This window comes from Apteryx mantelli, chromosome 15 (genome assembly GCF_036417845.1).
Source record: "Apteryx mantelli isolate bAptMan1 chromosome 15, bAptMan1.hap1, whole genome shotgun sequence".
Classification (NCBI taxonomy): Eukaryota; Metazoa; Chordata; class Aves; order Apterygiformes; family Apterygidae; genus Apteryx; species Apteryx mantelli.
The window spans coordinates 10,081,417-10,102,849 of NC_089992.1; the positions used below are offsets into that span (position 1 = coordinate 10,081,417).

General features: G+C 42.8%; 1 protein-coding gene across 1 annotated transcript in view; it reads right to left on the reverse strand.

The window, feature by feature from the left end:
- Positions 1 to 21,433, reverse strand: part of MTHFS (methenyltetrahydrofolate synthetase) — a 111,258-nt gene that overhangs the window by 61,550 nt on the left and 28,275 nt on the right. Inside the window, exons 3-4 of the mRNA XM_067305391.1 lie at positions 13,913 to 13,983; positions 13,653 to 13,734 (exon numbers count right to left, since the gene is read on the reverse strand). Of these exons, the coding sequence (XP_067161492.1) occupies positions 13,653 to 13,734; positions 13,913 to 13,983 (153 nt within the window). The remainder of the gene's footprint in view (positions 1 to 13,652; positions 13,735 to 13,912; positions 13,984 to 21,433) is intronic.

The following is a 21,433-nucleotide window of genomic DNA, read 5'->3' on the forward strand; positions in this document are numbered from 1 at the left end:
AAGGCTGATGTATTCCAGTCTGTTATATAGTATATTACAGAAGCAATCTATTTTTGTTCTGCTATTATGCCATGGAGAATTCATCTCTCTGCAACAGTAGAAGCGATAAAGAAAAAAATGGCCCTTTTTCTGTAAATCAACTCCAGTACTTTTGGGGAGGTTGCACTCGATTTCCTTGCAGCAGAATGCAAGCCTGTATATTCCCAAAGGAACCCAGTGGTGGAAGCCAAGGTGCTCTTGAAGATCAAGTGCAAAATTCAGTGACACAAGACATGAGAATAAGTCTTGAAAATAATTGGCCTGAGCTGGCATCTGAACCTCAAAGTAAATCAAACACTGTGAGCTTTGAAAAGTTCAAAAGGCTTTAAGAAAGATAAAATCAGTTGCCACTGAGCTTCTTATTTAGAGTCTTGATTCTGTTTAATGCAAAGACATATTTTCAGGGTGGTTTCCATGAATTTGCAGAATATGCTGCAAATTCAATGTTATTATTTGGAACAAAGGAAGGCCAAAATTCTCCATCTGACAGGAGGACTGAACATCTAGATACTAGAGAAATGAAACCCTTGATGACACCCAAGATGACAGCACATGACATATCCCACTTAATACTGGCATGTTAGAGGCGCTGTCATATACATAGCGATGCACCTCTTTGTGGTTATGCCTCGTAAGAATGGTCTTGAAAGTATATAAAGCAAAAATGGGTAATTTGCATTAAGCCTTTTGTGGAGTCATATCAAAATCCATCCTAGAGCCAGAGATCAAAAAAGAGTTTTGGAAAACTTAGGCTCTTTTTGGTATCACTGGCACAGGCCTCAGCCATAGGCCTGGACTCCACTGTGCAATGCAGTGAGTCAGGGCGGCCAACACTCTTTATCCTGTAAAATACATATAGCTGCACCTTCTCTTGGCTGGCAGCTACAAGATGCATACTCTGGACTTCAGAGAGGAGAGGGACCACTTAGGGAATTGTTTTTAGGCAAGAAATACCACAAGCAGGATAGGACTAAGCTGGGTTTGCAGATGTTGCCATCCCCCACTGCTGCGAATGACTCTCCAGTGAGATGCAAGAAGCTCAAATGTCCCAGAATGGCCTTCTCTACTACAGAGTGCCACTGAACAAAAAAAGACATGGGCTCTTCCCCAGGAGACAACAAACAATTGCAAGGCAATGTGGACAGACAGGAAACAGAAAGAAATAATGAGGCAGTTTGGTAAGAGTGCAAAACAGTGTTAACAACACACCCTGGCTCTTAAACCCTTTTAGGCTTTTGTAGGTGTACAAGGCAGTATCTAAACAACAAAGTCTTTGCAGCCTCCAGAAGGTCATCCAGAAACCACACTTTCGCTGCCTCTTGGGCAGAGAGCAACAGTGAAGTGCTTGACTGGGGCAGCCGAGCAAATCCTACACGTGCCAGCTGACACGGGCGCTCGCTACCTGGAGGGCAGAGACAAGCATTGCTCTGATGACATTTGGATCAGTCTATGTTTTTGCTAGATGGTTGCTTAGCCTACTGCATAGCAGGGAAACCTGTTTGAGAGGTACCTCCTCCTATCTGAGACAGGAATCGGACTACATTTGGCCAAAAGAAGGATGTGGAAGGGTGCAGCAAGCTGCAGGGTGCTGCTCTGAGCAAGCTGCTTCACTGACTGCAGAATATGAGGTGGCCCCTTTGAGGCTTGGAAGCCTGTAAGAAAAAAAGGAGAAGTAGGGAGAAAATGGAGAAAAAGAAACCCAAAGAAGAAAGATAGAAAATAGCAAAGGACAGAGTACGAAAGCAAAGAACCAGCCCCCTTTCTCTCCATTCCCTTTGGAAAGGAAGGGGAGTAGGGGCACGAGTGAAGGGATGGGGAGAGAGGGAGGGAAGGAACGCGTGGCAGGAGAGCGTGTGTGCAGCAAGGAGGGAGCTGCACTAGCACTGCGCACTGCAGTGACCTGCCACACAAATTCCTCTGGGATCTGGGGTGCAGGCAGCAGAGCTGGCAGCACGAGAAAGCATCGTAGCAGAGAACAAAGGGGAAAAAGCAGGGAAAATAGCCAAGGAGGGAAAAGCAGGAAGGAGAGAGTGAGGCTCTGGAGCAATGAGCACCAAAGGAGCCCTGCAGATCGCAGTGCAGGTCCCTGCGTGGCCTGTGTCCCCTCCCCGAGGCACCCGGCGAAGCCTCCGCCTCAGGCACGTAGGGGTTATGGTGATGCATTGCGTGGGGCGCATCGTCTGTGGAAACGGACGGTGCTGTTTACATGATTTATGGTGAGATAAGATGATTTATAATAACGAATAATGAATTCCTACACATGTTAACTGGAGCCGCAGCATAAATCTGACACCCCTAATAGCAAAGTGTGTGCTTCGACCCAGTGTCCCCGCGTGCTCCTTTCCCCGGTGTTGCCCTATTACAGGGTTCGTTTGTCTTTAGTATTTCTGCAGCGCTGGACCCTGGAGGCTCAGGCGAGCCTAGGAAAGCTGTCATGCCCGATGCTCTGTGCCGGGCCCAGGGGCTCGGCGCTCGCAGCAGCCTTTCTGCCCGGGGCTCGTGGAAACGTGTGAGACAGCATGAGCCCCCCCCTCCCTCCTGCCTCCGAACCGCGCTCGTGCACCTCAGTTGTCTTCTGTATTTGTTCTGCAAGTCGTGTAAACACGCCCGCAGCCTCGTTACTGCAGTTTTAATGATGCTTTTTTATTTATTAGATCCTGACAATGCGCTCAGCACTGTGGAGGGCTCAAAGTGAGTTCATCCCTGCTCCTGCGACGCTGTCAGCCAGACAGGCCTAGGCTTGTGGGCAGGTACGTAGAAACACGAGGCAGGGCATAGCCCTCTGTCCAGAAGTGCCCTTTGATTCTCCCAAAGGCCATCTCACATAGAAGAGAGGTCACTATGCCCCTGGATGGTCCTGCTCCAGATGGACCTGCTCCAGCGGTCCTCCTCCAGACATCACGGGATAGGGGGGGCCACATAAATGGGAGCGAATTGCAGTGCAGTTAGCAATTGCTTGAGGAGGCCAGGGCAGGTCACCTCCTCCTGACACCATGGAAAGCCCTTGGCCCATTTGGCCACAGAGCTGTGGCACCCCACATTGGCAATCTTCCCATGGGATGCTGAGAGCCCCAGGGCTGGCATGGGTCTCGAGTCCTTGCTGGCTTCCCAGGAGCCCCATGATGATGATTATGGTGGGCAGGGATCGTATGCAGGTCCCACACCATGAGTTAGATGGACAGTGAGAAATTGTCCCAAGACACTGCAGCCCAAGCTGATGCGGGGTGATTATTTATTGACCATTGATAACTCAGTTCTTGTGGGAATGATGGGGGAAAAAAGCAAAAAGGGGTTTGGAAGAGGCTGGAAACAAGGAAAAGGAGATGAACATGGATGAGAAAAGCATCTTCTGCTTGGAGAGGGAGTTGCCATTCCTCTGTCATTGCCAGCTCCTGAACTCCTGGGCTTCCTGTTAACAGCCCGGGAGACATTTTTGGCAATACCTGTTTGAAGTTGAGGCTTTCATAAATCTCAGGAGATACTTTCAAATATTTTTCCCAGTTGGCTGGATTGTAGCATCCCAATTTGCAATGCAGACATTTCCGCTTCTGCTCTGTGTTTTCCATTTTTGCTTAAAAACATTTTGCAGAAAGAAAACAGGCATTTTGGGGCTGCACTAATTTTAATCTAATTTCAGACAGGTTGGTAAGGTAAGGTCAGCATTCTGTCAATGACAAATTTAATGAAAATAAAGGTCCAGACACCAAAATGTTATGGAACTGGATAAGGCTCTTTGACTGCTGTCATTACAATTGATAGTTCTATTCAGTCACTTTACATTTTATTGATTTTTTTTTGAGCACTCCACCTTAAACTTATTTTTCATTTCAAGAAATCAATACTATGGATCCTTTGACATAAGGCATGCAATGTTCTGCCACAATATGTATTTCATGATGGAAGGAGTTGAGATTTTTTTCCTGCTCAGTTTCTTCCTTCTTGAACATAAACTGAAAATCTCAGTTACTTGAAAAAATACAAATCTGGAGAAAACTTCCTGCCCTTGATTCTCTGCATTATATCATCTGTGCTGCTACTGCCACAGAGATTTTTTTCCTACTTTTGATGAAAGGCAGAGTTATGAATGTGCTTTGAGGTGTATCTAACAGCAAGTGGAATTTTTTTTCCTTCTGTTTGTTTCTCTTTTTTCAATTCTGTTTTCCAGGGCACAGATGGAAAATCTTATTTTACAATTTTGTCAATAAACCGAAAAAAAAAGTTTTTTCCTGGGCAAAAGTTCTCATCTGAGAGCTGGGTGAAAGAGTGAGAAGTGCGTGCACGCACTCCCTGTGTTGGGCGAACCCCAGTGAACGCACAGAGGTCCAAGGCAACTTGTCCCACCTTCCTGGCAGGTTCATCCTACAGTCAGGATGCATTTGTGTCCAGGACACCTGTGAAACTCCTGAGGCAGATTTTTGCAGTGTATCTTACACTGGTGACGCAACAGGAAAAAATCTTGTGGGGCGATGAGGCATTATTGGGAGAGATCCCTGCGGAGCCGTCCAGTGAGATGTGTGAGACTGGAAGTGGGTGAGGAGCCTGCCTTCACCCGAGGACCTCACACGTTGGGCTTGTTGACCGCGGGGACCAGTCTCCACCATCTCCCATACCAAAACTATGCTTTCAAGCCCACATCCAATGGCTCTGGCCTAGCATTTCCACCCTCGCCTTCGCCGTACAGAATGCACTGACTGATGCCCTTGTGCGATTGTGCACAGAGAACGGCTGTAGTTTCAGGCCACACTTGAGTGACTGCAGAAGGTGCTGCCCCTCACCACCAGCCTTGTAATGGCTCTGACGATAGTCTTTGCTCTTCCCCTCTGATGGACGAGGGAGGCAGATATCCACTTCCTAACTTTCAAATCCACACAACCCTCCACTCTGTATTTTTCCTAGTGAGTGTATAATTTTCAAAGCCTAATGTTCGCTTGAATAGTGCCCACTGGTTATCACTGTCAGGAAAGCTCAAGGGAATAGAAAGAGCAAAGTCAAATCCCTTCTCAACCTGAAGGAGATGACCCTTTTGGTCAGCTGAGGTCCTTAGAAGACACCTGTTTTGTGGCTCCCGCAGTCTTCCTGGCAGATAAATAATTTAGTTTTCAGCATTATGAAATATATGTCCCTGACTTTTTATGAGTACAAAAATTTATTTCAAGTACAGAAAGTCTCACTTTTATAAATAATTTAAGTTGGTTACACACAATGACTTTAGTGAATGATCTGAAATTGAAGTGAAAAAATGAAGTATTTGTACCTCTTTTTCAAAGAAAGAAAAAAGAGAGTAGAGAGAGTGATAACAATGTAAGAGTATATAGGAGAGGTGCGTGGACTACATCTGTCTTCTAACTCTCTCTCTGACCCAATGGATTTGTGACTACAGATCGTAATTTTTGAGGTAAATGAATTCAATTCATACAGAAACAGGAGAGGGGGAGGGAAGTATGCAGTCAGCATTTGTATGGGTGCAACAGATATAAAAAGACAATATTCAGCATCCATATCTTATTACATCCACTACTAAAACAGAATGCTATTAGCAGTCATGGCACAACAGAGAACAAGAGGGTAGATAAAGAAAAAAAAAAAAGGATTGATGTTCTCTTCCTGTATTTGTTATCTTACAGAAAACAGCAGCAGAATACAAATCAACCCATCCTATATAAAGAGGGGTTGCATCCTTTGAGACTCTGATTTTATTGATGAAATACATTCAGTCATTGGGAGATGAAAGGCTCTATAAGTGTAAAGAAAACCTAACCTTTTGCATATTTTTTTTCCAGTCAAGATCTTTAGAAACACATAGCAGGATGAAGGTAAACTCTAGCTGTAGCTCGGCTAAGGTCACGATTTTCCCTTATCAGAAGACATTCTCATACAGATTTCTTCTACTCTTTTCCTGGGAATTCCACCCTGGAGGGATAGTAAAATGGTACAGAAGGAATTGTCACTCATTTAAAAAAAGAAAAGAAAAAAACCCCCAAAACTTTAAAAAAGGAAATGAGCTGGCTAGGGAAAAGTATGTGGAAAAAAGTGGAAAAAATACATTCTTCAACTTTCAGCAGACTAGTAGCAGTGACTGGTAATATATTTCTTTTCAGTCTGCAGTTCTCCACCTAAAAGCAAAAGTTTATATACACTACATGCAAAAATAACGTGTAACACTTCTAAAGGAGTCTACTACCATATCAGCAGTTACTCAAGACTAAATATTATTAAACCAATTTCAAAAGGATGCTAGATAATTTTGAAATCTCTAGTCTCTTCCATCTCCAGGCTTAGGAAAATCAGAATGACCAACTCCCCATGTTAGCATGTGATAACAAATACAAAACAAAGAAAGGAATTCTAGAGGGGTAGATACATACACAAGAGAGCAATCAACATTTTTACAGCAGTGGCCATCTTAGATCTCATAGTACAACTGGTTACATTTCCAAAAGGATTTAGATGCCCCCTTTGTAGTTCAATATGATAGAAACAAGAAAAAAATGCTTGTGCAAGTCTGAAAATCTGACCCCTAACCTTACCAATGACACCCTACAGGCAAATGGATAGGAGTCCTTATACCTCTGGCCAGTCTGGGGCCAGGTTGGACTAACACAGACTGACACAGTGGCCAACTTCACAGCCAGAGGAGCTAACAGGGAGTCATCAGATGGCTTCATGTGGCCCAGAATGTGTGTCTCATTCTGCTTCTCAAAACATAAAAACACAGCAAGCGCCAGACTGGAGAATTAATCCCACCTCACCATCACCATCTGCATTATTTGTAGCATGGAGTGATCAATCTTGCCCAGAAAACTCATAGTCTAAGTATGTAAGATGAGACACCGCAGATAGAGGAGCATAAGGAAACAGGGATGTAATACTGGACCCTGATGTCTGCAGATCAGCTGCCTAACCACTGTACAGCATCTTTATGAAGAAAGCATCAAACATGGTCTCAGGGAAGATTTAAGCCTGGAGCTATGCTCCTCAGGAATGGAGGACTACAGAAAATGCAGGGCACGCAAAGCCTGACCCATATCCCTACTGAATACCTAATGTGAATTTTGCATCAGATGATGCAAGAGTAGTGGGAAGCCCCACAAAGCGCAAAGCAGAGGCCCATCAGGCTTTCCCAGTAAGCGGTTACTGGGTGGATTGGTTCCCTGTTCTGCAGTAGAGGCATTGCAAGTTATTTCCCACACTATAGTATATATACACCTTGAAAGGCAAGAGAGATTTGATATCTAACTATAGATCGAACTCATTAGCAAGAGTTGAAATTTGACTGAAAAACTACCTAAAATATTCCCTTTTTCATATTCCTTGCAAGATTAACATATTGTGCAGACAGCTTTTAACACTAGTACTCTTTTCTAGAATATATTGATTTGCAAGGTGTAGTCAAGACATTGGTCATTATAATGGTATCACTCATAAGACCTCAGCCCCTTCAAATTTCCATCACATCAAGTGTCCCAGATCAGCTGGGATTCTTGGGATTTCCAGATACATTACGTCTAGAAGGTGATTACTCTGTGAAATCAAATCACGATATAAACTGAAGGGCATTTTTCAGATTTGTGATGAAATTCTTAATTATGCAGCATCAAATGCAGCAGTAGTAGGAAGAAGCAAATTCACTTACAAATTATGCACATACATCAAAACCACCCTCCGTTTCAGAGACAAATGCCCAATCAATCTGATCTATTTTGCCATCTACAGCAGACGCTGCATCAGGCTATTTTATAACTATAAATTTTAATGTCTTTCCTCACTATAGTCAGTCAACTTATGATTATCCAGATTTGGGGGAGTGAGCTGAACTAACCCAAATAAAGCTAAAGCACAGTCACACAAAACCTGTATAAACCAGATTATGAAAATAAATGTTTTATTTGCTATACTATCTTTTTAAAAACTGGAGTTAAGATGTGGAAAAAGATCAAAGACGAGAATAAAAGTGTTTTGGTTTTGGGGTAACATGGTTCATTTGTAACTGGATAAAATGCCCACACACCATTAAAAGTTGACAGTGTCTGTACTGCAAGCTATGCAAGAGATTCAGGGAAAAGAACAGACTGGATTTTCTTTCAGTGTTTGCTAGGACTCTCTTGTTCGGTACAGGTGATGGATTAAGATGGAGCTGGAATGCAATTTACAGCTCTGTCCCCTGGGTAGCATTTCAGGAGAAAGGAGAGCAGCTATGGAACAACCGTAATTCTGATCTCCTGGCAAAATGTAACTTGCTTCCAAAACACAAGGGGCATGGCCACAGACAAGGGTTTAAATAAAACCAGTTTGTGAGAGAAAGATCTACTGCTAAGATTAAGCAGAAGCTGCAGTCATCTGATAACTTGGGCAGCCAATGCCCAGCTGCATGGGGAGGACATACCAAAGACAATGCTTGCATCAAGAGAATTGGATCGAAGTGAATGTCACATAGCTCTTTTGGAGTTGTGTGCACATACAGGAGAGGCAGATAACTGTTAGAAGAAATTCTGTACATTCAGTAATCATCCTTAAAGAGATTGGATTCTCTATTACATTGTTCTGACTTTAGAGAGAGCATACAGAATAAAGATTGGCCTCCCTCATTCTTTTACTCTACTAAACCAAGCTGGAGTGATAGAAAACAATAAAGCTACTTTTTTTCCTCCTTACTTAAAGGAAAAGGTGTTTAATGGTAGTTTAAAGACTAAGAAGGAAATGAGCATTTAAAAAAGAAACATATTCCTCTTGGGTCACTATGAAAAGCTGTTTCATTTTTGCCTACAACCAATCGAAATAAAGTCAGCATGTCATAAAATTCCTAATACAGCATTAGATCTAATTGAATCTTTTGCATCTATTTTTAATGAGCAGCTCATTTGTTTAATGTGATGGCTACATAATTATGAGATGAGTTTGTTCTCTACTTGGGACATATTGGTTCTAATGCGATGATATTTAATTACTCTCTCTCAAGGAATTATGAGAAACAAGCTGCCAAGCTTGAAAATACAGTGATTTATTCCTTGTCCACTGGACTGAACAGCCTGCTAAGTGGCATTAGCCCCATTTACCTGTGTGGTATTCCCTACCAGATCAAGCCTTCCATCTTACTTTTCTTTATCAGCATCTAGCGCTGGGTTTCTGTATGGAAAACAGCCTAATACCAATGCACGCAAATGTGTTATTGGGTGCGACTTTCCTAAACAGGACTAAAAGCCTTACATTAAATGTGTGATAGCTCAATGCAGAACAATTCAGTGAGCTATTAGAACCAGGACACAATCCAGCTGTTGAGAGAGAAACAATGGCGCACACCAGGAATGCACAGCTGTTTTCATCCTAATCATGTGACCCTATTTTTGTCTGCTAATAGGTATGGGAGGCTTCAATGCCCAGAAATGGCTGTTAGGAAGCCACTGCGATTCCTGCCTTGAGCTCCTTGTCCCAGTTTCTGTCCCCTAGGCCTGTGACTTGACATGCTTTTGCTGCCATGAGTCACTGCTGAGCCTTTTCTCCTCTGCTCTACTTCGGCAGCTGATTATTGCAGAGGGAGGTGACACAGGAATGGAGATGAGGGAATTATTGCCGGTAATAACATCTGCAGCAAATCTAGCCTCTGCCTTCTTTCCATGCTTTGTTTTAACCAAACTTGTTTAGTATGAGGGGATCAATGATCTGAAAATTTTCCCCTACCACCGAGACCAAACTGTGGTTCCGGGACCTGCCTGCCTTTCTCATGTGTTGTTGTTTTTGCCTGGTATCATTTCAATCGCGTAGTTCTGTTCTGTTCCTGATAAAATCACCAAAACTCCTTAAAGAAGCAAATAACAAAACTTCACCCTCGATTCAATCCTATCTCAAAAAGAATAGCATATGCCCCATGATCTTCATTGTCCGTTTTAACTAATATACATACTTATATTTTTGCTAAGATTTGAGAAAACTTTTTCACTATTTTTGCATGACTGCTATATTCTGAGCCTTCCTTTTCTAGTCAGGCCTGAGAGCATGAAAGAGTTACTTAGCAGTTGGGGTTTCATGCAGCAGGGCTGAATGGAGATAATTTCACACCCAGCCAATTTCCTATTCTTTCTATCATTACTCTTCTCTTCTGTGTAAGACTCCCTCACATGTGACCCTATCAATAACATTGAATCAAATGCAAAGCTCTCTTTCAAAAAATAGTCACAGATCCTCACTTCTAATACTTGGCCAGCTCTTCTTCTTGGGGGTTGGTGATCATAAAGGAATTCCTCCAAAAATACACTGTTTTCTTTAATGACATATCTACCTACTTACTCTCCATTCCCTGGGATACAGCACTGGCACAAGTTAATTACAGAGTGATCAGGGAAAAAGGATTCTGTTGACCAGCAGAACTTACACTGTAGCCCCCACAAATAACCATGCAATTAACTTACATAAGCCCTGTTATTGTCCTTCAGATGTTTTATAGATAACAGAAGCCATCACTGCAAGGGATTTCAAAGGTGTGTATTAACAAAATTAAAGATTTATAGTTTAGCCAAAGTCAGAAATCCCACTAACATAGAATCAAACCTTGCTAGTTTATTCATGCAAGACGAACCCATGTAATTCAAAACAATGTCTTGTAGAAATGAGGTAAGAAGGATTTAGCCAGTGAAATACCACTGTACCTACACAGTTTCAGATTTCTTATGGACTGTGCCCAAAAGGTACCATGAGGGACATCCGGAGTTGTAACTTTGCATCTTCAGGTAAGAAACCTGGTTGATCACTCCAAGCCAGGCAAAATCTATATGGAATGAGTATGCAGATGTCTTGGGGGAACTAGGATGGACAAAAGCCAGTTTTACAGTTTGCATGATTTGCTCCAAGTTAGAATGACACTGGAAAAGATTTCTTTCTTTTTTTTTTTTTTTAAGGCACATATTCTGTTCTTCCAACTGCAAGGAAGGCACAGCACAGAAAGAGAAAAAGGGACAGAACAGAATAAAACAATAGCTTGGCCTGGCAGTAAAATATCACACTCAGATGCCTGAATAACCCACAGCGAAGAGGAGATTAGACAAATGAACAATAAAACTGACTGATCCATCTTGTCCTCAATGGATAGGAAAGTAATGAAAATCTCATGAAAGATAAATGGTAAAGTTAGTTTAAAATGGATTTAATGAAAGTAAAAGAGGATGAGCATTCATTCTAGGCTGCTGATTTATATTTTCTATATTTTAGCCTTCATAACCGAGTTCTGTCTCGTTAGCCATTAGAAGTTTAATATGGGGTTATACGTTCAGTCAAAATCCAAGCAGCTTTTAATACTTTGAAGGAGCACAATGCTGCATTTTGAAAGATTAGCAAGGGTGTCCTTGGCTGGATTCTTGCATATTAAAAAGTGAGCTTCAAACCCAAGTTTTTCTTGCAGGGTGGGGAGGGGGGATGAGGAATAATTCAAACTGTCTCTCCCTTTCTTTCATTGAACTTGGCATAATATAAAATTACACCAAGATTGCAACAAAAGGAATAAAGGTTTACAAAGAATTAGCTACAAAATGAGTGGATCTTGTGAAGATGAAACATGTTCCAAAATTAGCTGTGGGGTTTTTTTTTTAATTCTATATTCTTTGTCTTTCAGCTGCTCAGATTCTTTAGAAAGAATGAGCTAATTTTTCCCACTTTTTCCTCTCAATATTCTTTCACAGTATAAATAATACATAACAATAACAATACTGGTTTTCTTAGAACAAAATGGAATCTCTCTGGTGTTAGAGCCAGGCTGGATGCAGCCATAATATGGATGCAGCCATAATATGGATGAGGGTCACACACTGACAAAACCCTCACATTACAGAATGAGCACCACGCACCAACAAAACCATCCTTGGCTACATGTGCTGGAGGAACATCAATAAACGAATGCATATGGATTCATGACCTTTCAGAGGGGCGAACACAACCAAATGTCCTCTGCAAAGCAGGAGGCACACTATAAACTCAGCCCCAGCCTGCCCACACCACCTTGCTAGTGACTCAGCATCGAAACTGAGACTCTCTAAGGGCCAACCAGATAACTCAGTCTCCTGTGACTCACCCCCAAAACAACAGCAAGACTGCCAAAACGCAGTGGGGTGTTGTGACAAAGGTAACTACGCACCAGGGTTTAGCATTAGACCAACCCACTCTCTTTGCATAGCAAAGGGCAGCAATCTTAAATTGCCACTAGTGACCTGCACTGAATACAGGCCTGGGAATGAACAGGTCTTGGTCCCTGCAGGGAGAGGCATGGCAGTGCTCAGGCAAGACAGAGTTGCTGGAATGGCCAGGCAGGGGCTAATTGCAGCCGAAAGGTAATTCAAAGCCCTGGAGACTGAAGTAGCTCCCAGTCGGCTGCAGTCCCTTGCTGCAGTGAGAGGGTATGGATCCAGATCACATCAGTAGTGTCCTTGATCTTTTTAGCTGTATAAATAAACAAATAAAACACACACCCACACTCACTTTTCTTCAAAATCAAATGGGCATTTTCAATGTACGGTCAAGGAGCAGTTCTCTAACTCATAGTTTCTTCCCATTCACATCCACAGGACTTCTATACAATAGAGGATCCTGCTCCAGCCTCTGCCTGCATCCCTGAATTTCCTTTTCCAGGTTCTGTTGTCATGAAGCAGCTGCTAGTGCTAAGTGACTTTCTGCATCAATGGTCTTCTCGTGAGCAACACCAATTTTTCTTCCCTTAGCAGCTGAAGATGTGGGATCTGACTTCAGTCAATTGATTTTGATGGGGATCACATCCACTTACACAGGGCAGAACTGGATGCACCAGGAGTGTCTCAGTCCATGAATGAACAATTGTACGAACAGCAAGGATGTAAAGGCAACAGATTTCAGTCTGTCGGAGGTGGCTGTAACAGTCAATCACCTGCACAAAACGACTGTGTTACAGTAAATCCTCCCGCTCCGTGGAGTGAAACCAACCTGTTCTAGGCCTCTTTGGATTCAAAGAAGCAACCTGCTTCTTGATGAAACTCAACTGGCCTTTAGTTTCCCATGGAAACATGTTGCATGGTAACTTCATAATCCATGATCAAAACGAAGGAATGCAACCTTGGCGAAGCTTGTGCTTTTAGATGTAAATAGCCCAGATGCAGTCACTGCTCCGCACTCTTGTTCTGATGTATTAGGATTTAAAAATCACAAGCTGTTTTTGCTGGGTGTGTATTTCAGTAGAGTCTAGAAAACTCAGCCAGGAGCTTGGTCCCACTGCAGTAGGGCCTGCACAAACAGGGAGCGGGAGAAACCTGTTGGCAGAGAAGCTCCCAGAAACCTGCCCCACTGATGCCTGCCCGGGCAGTGACGGTCACCCCTCTCCTGTGCTCTTTACACCATGCTGCAAAGGGGTTGTCTGGGCACAGCCGCATCCCAGGTGACCAAGAGACCTGGAAAACTGGGCTATGTGTGTACTACTGCCCTGTGACAGGTTTCTGGCCACTTCTAACCCTGAAAACACTGTGGGTTCCACCAGCAGGCTCTCACACATCACCAGCACGGCAGGACAGAGACAGAGGCAGACTGAACTGACGCCTTCCACTCCAGCCCCTACCAACTCAGCAAGTTTTCCTCCCTGCTACGGGAGGGACAAATATATTACTCACCACAGCAAATGCCAGACAAATAAACACAGGAGCTTTTTGGACCTTGATGAGTAGAGCACATACCTCCACAGAGAATAATCACCTAAAAATCGACATATAACATCGCAAGACAAATGAGAATGAAAAGGCCTCTCAAATTTAATAGCCTCCATGAATTACACTGCTTTTGGTCTGCATGGACTGTCACTCTTTCTGTTAAAGATTCACTGTCATCAGTAATCCATTTTAAGATTTATAGATGTGGAGATTTATACACTTACTGTTCTTATCTTGCCTTTTTTCACATGCGTCTTCATAGGCCCCCAGAAGACAGGATTACAAAACCTCCACCCTGCACCAGACAAAAATAAAACAGTGATGGGATGGCAGGCTTTTGAACTGGATGCCAACAAAAGTAATAACGCCAATAAGGACTGCAAGGATGATAATGTGGTGGGGACAAGGACAAGAAAGAAAGGAGAAAAGATGAAGAGGAGAAAAATGAGAGAGGGATAATCCAGGTTTTAATTTATTTTTCACAGATTCCCACCCTGTAAGTTCCATAATTTCCTGAAAGAAAGAAAATAATTATTTTTTTCCTATTTGATCACTTTTTCTTAAGAGGAAAGAAACTGCATCCATGAAGTGAATATATTCAGATCTTATTCTTGCATACAACCAGGCCACTTTACAACACTCTCACAATAAAGAATATGCTCAGGTGGGAGTATGCTGACATTATAAAGCCTCTTTAAACAGCTAGAGAAATTTTAGTAAAAATGAGCCTCAAGCTACCTGCTTTGCATATTTTTATCTGATTCTAGTGCAGTTGCACAGTTTGTTCTGATAGTAATTGAATACCCATATGTGTATTAATACCTCCAGCACAAAAGAATGTGAATACATTTGTGCTGCTTGAAACTAGTCTGTTTGCATGTGCAACTCAATATCAGGTAAAACTGCAAATACTTACATGACTGAGAAATCAAAGTACTACTCAAAAGCTTCTAACTCATTTTGAGTCTGGTTTTTGTGTGTGTGTGTGAGAAACGGATCTACTTACCTTTACTCTGTTATTCTATGTATTACATTGACAGTGGGTAGCGCTCAGGATGACTCTAAAAAAGTAGTATTGAACAAAATTCCTTAAGTAACCTTTAAAATCTCTGTTCTTGCTATGTATTGTTTGGTATTTTTGCACATGCCTGTCTATAAGGAGAACTAGGACAAATTTTTTGGGGAGTTTTATTGCTGTCTTAAAGAAAGATGCTATATTTGGTGAGTTACTGAATAAAATATTTTGGTACAAATGGATATGGTTTACACAATGGAAGTCTGTAGGCAACACTATCTATATATATTAAAATTAAGGCTCCCTTCCCAAATGCAAATTTTCTTAAAGAACAGTGAACTGTAGGGACTGAACGTGTAATGTATTCTAATTAACTTCCTCTTAATCATAGCTATTACCACAGGCTATCATAATATTGGAAGCTGTGTCTATTCTGATCCTTTACAATATACACATATGACAGCTGTCAAAGTAATTATCAGCACAAATTTCACTTTCTATTCGTATTTTCTAGTTTGAGACAGAAAGAAACTTTGGGTGGATTAATTTTGCCATGCTCTTAGGGAAAAGCAGAGCAGTACTAGGATTCATTTTAAACTGATCTTGTTCAAGCTCTTCAGCAGATAGGGTTATGACCTGTGAATTCCTGCTCTTATGTATTACACAGAAGGAAACCGCCAAGCCAAATCTGTTACAGTCTCCTCCTTGAACAAATAGTTTCCTAAATAAGTGCCTTGGGCTCATTGCCTTTAATAATCTTTTGGTTGAATGTCACTAATAGGCTTCTATTTCTCTCCCAACAGCTTTATTCAGTTGCTAAATAGTTTCTATATTGGGTCTTTTATGCACAACATTTTTTGCAAGGCACAACAGCCATTTGAGATATAAAATTCAACAGGGCAGAAACATGAATGATGGAAGTTTAGTGTGCTTACACTCATCCTGTCCCATCTTTAAGGTGACACAGAACACAGGTTATTTTGTGGAGAACCAGAAATGAGGAGTCCTGGCAAAGAAGTGGGATGCTCAGATACAACCAAATTCTTCCCCTCTAGGAGGTGACTTACTGTATCTTGAGCATCCAGGGGCTATCTGTATTGTTCCATGGGCTGTCCAAGGAATAAGAAAATGGGAAAATGTTGTAGAGCTCATTCACCCTTCCAATACTCCTCTTGCATCAGAATGAGGGCTCTCTGGGCAGGCCACCTCCTCTTCCTCCTCTAACTGAAGGCAGACATTTGTGAAAGTGTAAGAACTGGGAGTTATGGCATCTTCCCTAACCCCTGGACCTTGAGGATCCAGGAAGAAAGAGGACATTTTACCTGGAAACAGGTTGCACTGTAGCTGCTCCAAAAATGTTGCTCTTTCTAAGACAACCAGCTCCTGCACAAACTGTTGTAATCAGATGAACTCCTTGCTGTCCGCATGGTTGTGCAGGGAGGACAGCTGCACACAAAGTTGTTCACTGCTGAATGATTTCCACTTGGATCCGCAGCAGAAGAAACTGGAGCAGTAGCTTGGGGAATGGCCTTTCACACCTCTCTGACCCCAAATGCCCCAAATATCTGGGCAGAGACAGTCGTGCCAGAGACCCAAGGGAGAGGGAGGCACATGGGAGCAGCCAGTGGCCACCACACCTGCATGAAGGCTTGCTGAAGAGTATGTTTACCCGTTATTAAGTACACCTGCAAACAAAGCAGACAACTGAAAATGCCATTTCACAGCCTCCTGCCAGCAGTCGCCATGCTGACAGAGAGCAACTCGGTATCAAGACGGTGGCAGAGCCTAGAAACCATTTTCTATGCACACTTCTCCCCTACTTTAGAAAGTGATTTAGAGATCAGAGAAAGGATTTGACAGTTTAATATTTAAACAATTTGTTTCATGTTTAGACCATCACATTAACGATCTGTGTGTCACAACAATAATCAAGTGGGGTGGAAGCTCACTGGCAATTAGCCATGTCTCCTGTCACAGACTACAGCACATCAGGCCTGTGGGTTCTAATTTTAGCCAAATGCTTGCTTTAAAATTTAATTTATATTCTATTTCCCCAAGATCCACAAATGCTTTTGTTCCCCCTGGCTTAGTATATAATGTCTCCCCCTCTGCTCCTGATTCATAGGGGGTGAATTTGTGATGGCCCTGGTTCAATGCCCAGACGGCTGCCCTCCTGTCACTGGTGTCCCGTGAGAAACCCATTTTATTTCTAGGTGCCCTGCCAAGCAAGATAACCACAGCACACCTCGGTAAGGGCTTCTGTCCAGGGACCTCAGAGTATGCCACAAACATTGAAGGAGGACACTGTTATCCCAGAAATTTGGGTACCCATCAGGGGAACCTGAGACAAAGCTATAAAATTATATGACGAGGCTGTGTTACAAACTAGTGAAGTTATGAGAAAATAGCCTGACTGGTCCTGCTGCTGGTCTGCAGCCCTTGCTCAAAGTCAGATTTAAGCCTCTTGCACTAAAATATCCTCATCTTTCCTTTGTTCTCCCTCCTTAATATTCTGTATTGTGCTAGTACTAATCCCAATCAGAGGCCTATTGTACTGGAGACTGTGCAAACAAATCCAAGGCCAGTGCCCTAAAGAGCTTAAAACCTCATTTTAATTTTGTTGCAAATTATATGAAACAAAGTGTTCACAGCACTGTTCAACAAGCTGGGGAATTTCTTTAGGAATTCGTATTATGTTTAAAAATTGAGCTGGACTTTTTTTTTTAATAAAAACAAAACAATAACCTCACTGCCAACAACAGCTTTTATTGACAGTAACCTGGATCGTTTTACAATATGAGAGAGTTTTTGACTGATTGTCCTGTGCATATCAAATCTCAGCTCTGCTGTGGTGGAGACCTAAGAAACAATATCCACAGCAACATGCTGCCTGTACTTCTTGAACATCTTTATTAATGATGTACAGTGGAAACCCTGCTGCTTGCTGGCACTTACCACCAGATTTACGGCTAAGTTCCAGGGCCTTTCCCACTACTCTTAATTTATTATAACAAGTGTTCATACATGAGCATTCCCTGCTAGGGAGACAGTAGCATGTCCGGTAGCATTACAGCAGATGAAGTGTATTAAAGCACTATCTGTTCAGGCAGCAAAAGTCTCAAGGAAGCAAGTCTCTCCCGGCTAACAAGCTGCAAAGTTGCCTTCTGGCCCTTGCAAGGTGAAGAGTGTTTATCATGTTCGTGAAAGAGCAGTTTGCATCTGGCCACTCGCTTGTGTGAGTTCTTTTGCTGAACTTTGAGTTAAGCTGTTTTGCCTCCCACCAAGTCTCTTAAAACAATTCTGGTAATCTGTTTTTCCAGCGTGATGTGATTGTCTCTAAACCTCCCAAAATTCCCACCTCAGCTCCTGCTTCCTGATAAATTTACCTGTTTTCTGTTGATGTTTTTTACTGTTGCCTCTAACCACATTAAAGGACTGGCAGGGCCCAAGAGCAGTGTTCCCAGAGGACCGCTCACCTTCCCCACCTGAAGAAATGATGTGAAAACTCTTAAAAAGAAGGCTGAAGAGCAAAGTCTGTCCTCCACAGCAGTCAGAGCCTCTGCACAGCCTGATCCTACTGCAGACCTCAGAGAGAGAAAACACAAAAGTTTCCTTCACTCTCCTTCCCTGCCTGGCCTGTCACCTCAGAGAGGAGCTGGACGAGCCTCGGTGGCCTCACGGAGAACAGACTCCCATGACTCTCCATGAGGGACAGGGGGAGTGAGCTGACCTGCAGGGCCAGCCCTGAGGAAACACAAACCACACAGATGATAAGCTGGGGCAAGGAGGGGTTGACAACCTTGTTCTTCACAGAGTGTACCTGAAGCATGGGGTCACTCTGCGGCAATTGGTAAGCCTGACTTGAAGGTAATTTGCACTGTCAGGTGAGACTTGTGAACTGATTCCCTCAACCACCACGGTCAGAGATGGTACTTGCCTCACCTGCCCTTGCAGCCATGCCTCGTTCGTGGTGACACTGATTTCCAACTCAGCCTCCCTTTTGCCTTTGCTCTCCACAGCAAGGAGGATTTAGGAATTGGTGTGCCTTTGAAACCAAATGGCATCCACTACTGTCAGCTGGATACACGTGCATCTTCTTAAGAAAATCCAGCACATGCAGTTGCACTGCCTGCCTGTCTCTCTCCCCATGTGAGCCCATTTTCCAGTTTCCACCAAAAGGGAGCTGGCAGAGAGCCTGTATGTGGGCCAGAAGGTATTTTCTAGTGACTTGCCAAGCAGCTCAGCAGAGAGGCAGTAGAGGAGCTCCATTAGAAGCTATTCCTGTCAGAAAAGACATACTGTCTCTTTTTTATCCTGCCATTGCCTATGCTTGCTGGCTTGCTCTTCTCACTCCATCTACTTGCAGCCCATTTCTGCAATCTCCCTTAGGGTAAATCTGACCGTTCACTCCTGCTCGTTCAATTACCCCTACAGCAACTTTCTCCCAGCTGTCCTACCAGGCTGCCCACGACTCCTCTGTCCAGCAATGTCCCCAGCAAAGAGACTGCTCAGACACAGCAACAGCAATTAAAAGTAGCAGAAGTGGCCTTGGAAGGAGTTTTGTTGGGACTGCGTCAGGGAAAGCTGCATTGCTTTGTAGGTACAGACACTAGGAAGCCAGAGGACTGCTTTTGTTCACACACACCCAGAATATTCACAATCTCTTGTGTTACTGAGGACAGACCCGGAGACAAGTCCTGGACAATCAGCCTGCAAAGACATCTCACACGGGTAGGATTTCTGCAAAACGGTGCAGAACAGGAGCGAGAGGAGCACGCAAAGGGCCAGCTTCTCCAGGGCTCTCGCATGCGTCCCTGACCTACACATCTAGAAAAAGCAAGCAAGACTGACAGCCCCAACAGGACCTCTTTGGCATAAAGCCCAGGAGATTGTTCTGCCCTGGATGGATCCCTGAGCCCCAAAGATACCCTGTGTTATCATACTCCAGTCAAGGTATATATGTGAGACTATCTTATCCACGCTCTGTTTCCTGCCTGGATCAGTCTCAGGCTGTCCCTAGCTCTACTCTGACTTAGTCCTGGAGTACACGTAGGCAGCAAAAGAAAGCTAACCAGAGAAACTGAGTCACAGGCAATGCAGCAATAGCAAAGGCCCTTCACCAAAGGCCCAGTTTGTTTATAACTACATTTTTCCAGCTGTATCCAGAATGAAAAAGTCATATACATTTTAATATGGTCCAATAATAGTTACTCTAAGAATCTAAATTATTTAATAGCAAATGATCCTTTTCAGTAATTTTATTTTAGCCATTCTAATAGAAATTCTTTATGAATAATTCTTTATTAAATTTGACAAGGTGATAACAAAAGGCTATAGAAAAGTATTCTGTTTTATTAAGGTCTGTAGTACTTTTCCATAAAGATTAATATGGACTCACCACTACTAATAATTAAATGGCAATACCTCGACTGAGAATGTTCAAACCTTAGAGTTCTGCCCTTTAGAGAATAGGGTGTTGCTTTACATTTATGTTCTACTCCACTTTACTTCTGTGATTTTCCTCATGAATAAGCTACATTTGCAGAAATTTAGGGATGTCTTCCCTTTCCTCCTCAAGTACTACTGGGTGCACTATAATAAAATACAAAATAAAAAATAAAATCTACTGATCAAGACAATTCTGAAGCCATCAACATATCTTGTTCCTAAACATACATCCAAATCATCTCAAAGGTATTGTAGTCTTCTCTTGGAGTTGATAAGTCATTTAATGTATTATTCTGGTGACAGACAAGATGACATTTGCTACAAGCATATTTATGATTCAGTAGTTTTCAGAAAGGCTAGAAAACTAAGCAGCAAATTTACACTACAACAAAATAAAAGCAGAAATCTCATCTGCTTGATGAATGACTAAAGCAGCTTTCATCTAAGGATTTTCAGCTAGTTTGCCTGAAGGTGGAGGACTTATTGTTTAGGATGTGATAACCCTATACCCTAAGGCTGTAATCAAATGGCATGTGTTGAAGACTCTAAAACGCAGAGGGGAAAAAGACTGTTAACTTTGTGGCAGCACCCATCTAAGCAAGACATGTAAGTGCAATAAATTTGAAAGGAGAGGAGACACAAGGAGATGAGAAATTCTATATGCATGTACATGGCCTAATAAGTCACTTAAGTACCAGAAACGCTGCCTGGCTGTCTGGTCTGCTCAGCCATTTGGCTGTTTGCTTAAGGTGCCACAGCAGCATTTTACCTCTTTTTTCAGAAAGAAGTAAATGCAAGGGCAAAGGCAGCTCAGAAGGGCTATTACATACATAAAATTTGGCATCAACAGGCAGGCAGATACAGTATTACTGGCTGTCTCGTTCCTTAGCAAACAGATATTAGATAATGCCTCCTTCTCTGCCAAACAATGAGTCAGTGGTTGAGATGAGAGGAGCACTCTGGCTTCTTGACTTCCACTCTCCACATCTGACCAGAGATCATTCCATCTGTCTTTCAGCAAAGGTCAACTCCAGAGGAACTTCAGTAGCAAACACTTAAAGCATGTTTGACAAGGGAGGGCAAACAAGTCAGGTTTCACCCATGCATTTGAAAAGGAGAGAGCCATTAATAGTAAGTGTGCCTGTCTCTTGGCACCACAGGCCACATTCAGACCCGCTGCCACAGAGGGTTAACCACGCTGTTTTGAACCGAAACACCATAGTAGGTGTGAGAGCAATGGGCGATTCATATCTACTACCAAGCCTCAGCTTTGCATGCAGCT